This window comes from Arachis ipaensis, chromosome B05 (assembly GCF_000816755.2).
Source record: "Arachis ipaensis cultivar K30076 chromosome B05, Araip1.1, whole genome shotgun sequence".
In the NCBI taxonomy this organism is placed as follows: domain Eukaryota; kingdom Viridiplantae; phylum Streptophyta; class Magnoliopsida; order Fabales; family Fabaceae; genus Arachis; species Arachis ipaensis.
Genome location: NC_029789.2, coordinates 83405652 through 83408348, shown reverse-complemented (window position 1 = coordinate 83408348; position 2697 = coordinate 83405652). Strand labels below are relative to the sequence as shown.

At 27.8% G+C, this 2697-nt stretch overlaps 1 protein-coding gene across 1 annotated transcript in view; it reads left to right on the top strand.

Annotated features, from left to right (window-relative positions):
* LOC107641921 (salicylate carboxymethyltransferase) overlaps nt 894-2697 on the top strand; it is a gene marked incomplete at its 3' end in the record, with an annotated part of 2806 nt that continues 1002 nt past the window's right edge. Inside the window, 2 exon segments of the mRNA XM_016345306.2 lie at nt 894-1118; nt 1316-1762. Of these exon segments, the coding sequence (XP_016200792.1) occupies nt 1044-1118; nt 1316-1762 (522 nt within the window).

Sequence of the window (2697 nt, the reverse complement as noted above, 5' to 3'; positions counted from 1 at the left end):
TAAGATGTCTTAAATATTAAATTTTGAAAATAGAAAAATATATTTTTTAAAGATTATAAAAAATTTTAGAAAAAAAAATTGCGTATCAGACTTCTTATTCACACCCTATTTTATATCAGTATAGATATATTAACATTGAAAGGACTCATTTTTTATTATGATGAGTGTTAGGGCAGCAACTTTTATGTTTTGTAACCATCAATTGCTCATCAATAGTATTTTTAATAGTGTGAGATTACATCTAATGGTGGAAAATTACTCACTTTTCTTTTGATGGTTAAGTTTTGGCTACAAAACACAAAAATTGCTGGTCCCCTAGACTTTCTCTTTTATTAAATGAAGCTTGACTCTAATTTAGAGTGATCGTTGAAATATAAATTATATTTTTATTTTGGATTTTATTTTATAAATTATAATCTTAACATTTAGTTATAATAGTTTTTATTATCTAAATTATTTGCATCATTTTTACTCTTTTAATTCTTATTCACAATACACATTTTAGGTACTTTATTCTAATCCATTAATTGACTCTAATACCTAATAGGATAATTTCATAACTTACTGCGGTTTTACTAAAATTTGATATTTTGATATGACAAAAAGTTAAAAGGAGTGAAAAAATTTTGTGACCTTTGAAAGGGTAAACCAAACCAAACCAAACATTCACGATCATCCTTATTTTATTGATTGACTAGTTTCTTTAAGGAGAGTGTCAAAAGCAACACAATCACTGTCACAAGTGAGTTGTGACACTCACCAAATAGTTTATTCTGAACTCCCATGATATGTAAAGTGTCATTAAATTTTGGTAGAGTAAGGCACACACTCTCAAAACTAAAATAAAACAAACTAAAACTAACAAATAAAAGATCACATCATGGAAATCTTCCCTTTAAAAGGAGACCATACACAAGTTCACAACCAAGCTCGAAAGAAAGAAAGAAAGAAAGAAAGAAAGAAAGAAAGAAAGAAAGAAAAGAAAGAAAGAAAGAAAGGGCTATTCCATTCAACCAGAAAAAAAAAAAAGAAAAAGATAAAAAATGGATGTAGAGAAAGTCTTCCACATGACTGGTGGAGTTGGCAAAACTAGCTATGCCAAGAATTCCTCACTACAGGTTCATTCATTCTCTCTTGATCACTTTCCTCGACTCTCTTTTCCAACCCAGATATACTGAATTTAGTAGCGGTGACATAAATTATGTTTAATTTATCCTTTTATGAAGATACAAAAAATAAAAAAATATTTTCGTATTTACATGTGTTTCTTGCACAGTCTAATTTATCATTTTTTAATTTTCTAACCATATGATAGAAGAAGGCATGTGATAAGGTGAAGCACATAATCATAGAAGCCGTTGAGGAGGTTTACCTTGCAACAACTCCAAAGAGCATAGGCATTGCTGACTTGGGTTGTTCATCTGGTCCCAACACTCTCTCAATAATCAAGGACATATTTCAAGCAATTCAAAGCATAAGCCACAAGATCATGATGCACCGCCGCCACCATCCCCACCACCTTATCTCGGATGAGTTCAGGGTTTACCTAAATGATCTCCCAACCAATGACTTCAACTCAATTTTTAAGGCCTTGCCTGAGTTCCACAGGCTTCTTAGGCAAGACAAGAATAAAGATAATAATGATGGGTTGATACCTTCCATTTTCATGGGAGGTTACCCTGGCTCTTTTTATGGAAGACTGTTCCCAAACAGTTCTTTGCACTTTGTCCACTCCTCCTACAGTTTACACTGGCTTTCAAGGGTACATCTATCTATCTCACATCTTCCTTATTTTTAGAGTTATGTCTAATGTTTTGCATTATTAGAATAATACACTTATTTTGGTATATTGCTTTAAAATAAATATTTAAAAAGACATAAATAAAAAATTATTTTGGTATTTTTTCTTTTATGATTGTTATGGTGTCTAATTTACTAAAAAAATTAAAAATTAATGTTTATCTAAAAAAAATAAATATAAATAATTTAAATATTTAAATTCAACACCAATTCATAAACACTATAAAATTGGTATTTTTTGTTTGTTATTTTTTATATTTAAAATGATAAAAATTATTAAATAAATTTTTTGTTTAAAATAAAATATTTATCTTATTTTCAAAATGTTATATTTTTTATAATTCCCAAAATAAAAAATAATTAGACATTTTGATGAGTTTTTCTCATAATTTTACACATTATATACTCATTCATGAATATTTTTATCCCACTTTTATCCACAACTTAACGTATGTTAGGAGTGTACTATTTTCTATAGGATGGAAAAGGGGTAAAATAATTAATTACCAAAAACAGGGGTAAAATAAAATTTTGTGCTAGCTAGATTCATAAATGATGTCCTTATTAATGAATCTAGCTAATTCATGAATTTTTCACTTTATTCTCACTACAGTACATCAAGCATATATATATCTCTCACTTTCATACACATATAATCAAGAATGGAACTTAGTTCAGACGATGGAGGACCATGTCCCTTTCCACCCCCAAGTTTTTATAAAAGAATTAATAGTATTAATATAAAAAAACAAATATAGTTTAATTGGTTTAAGTTTTACACTTTTATATATATTAAGTTTGTAAGATTTATTTTTACTTTCTGCATTTATTCAATCATTTTTAATTTTAAACATTAATATTTTGCGCTTAAACTTCAAAAAGTTTTCATAAATTAAA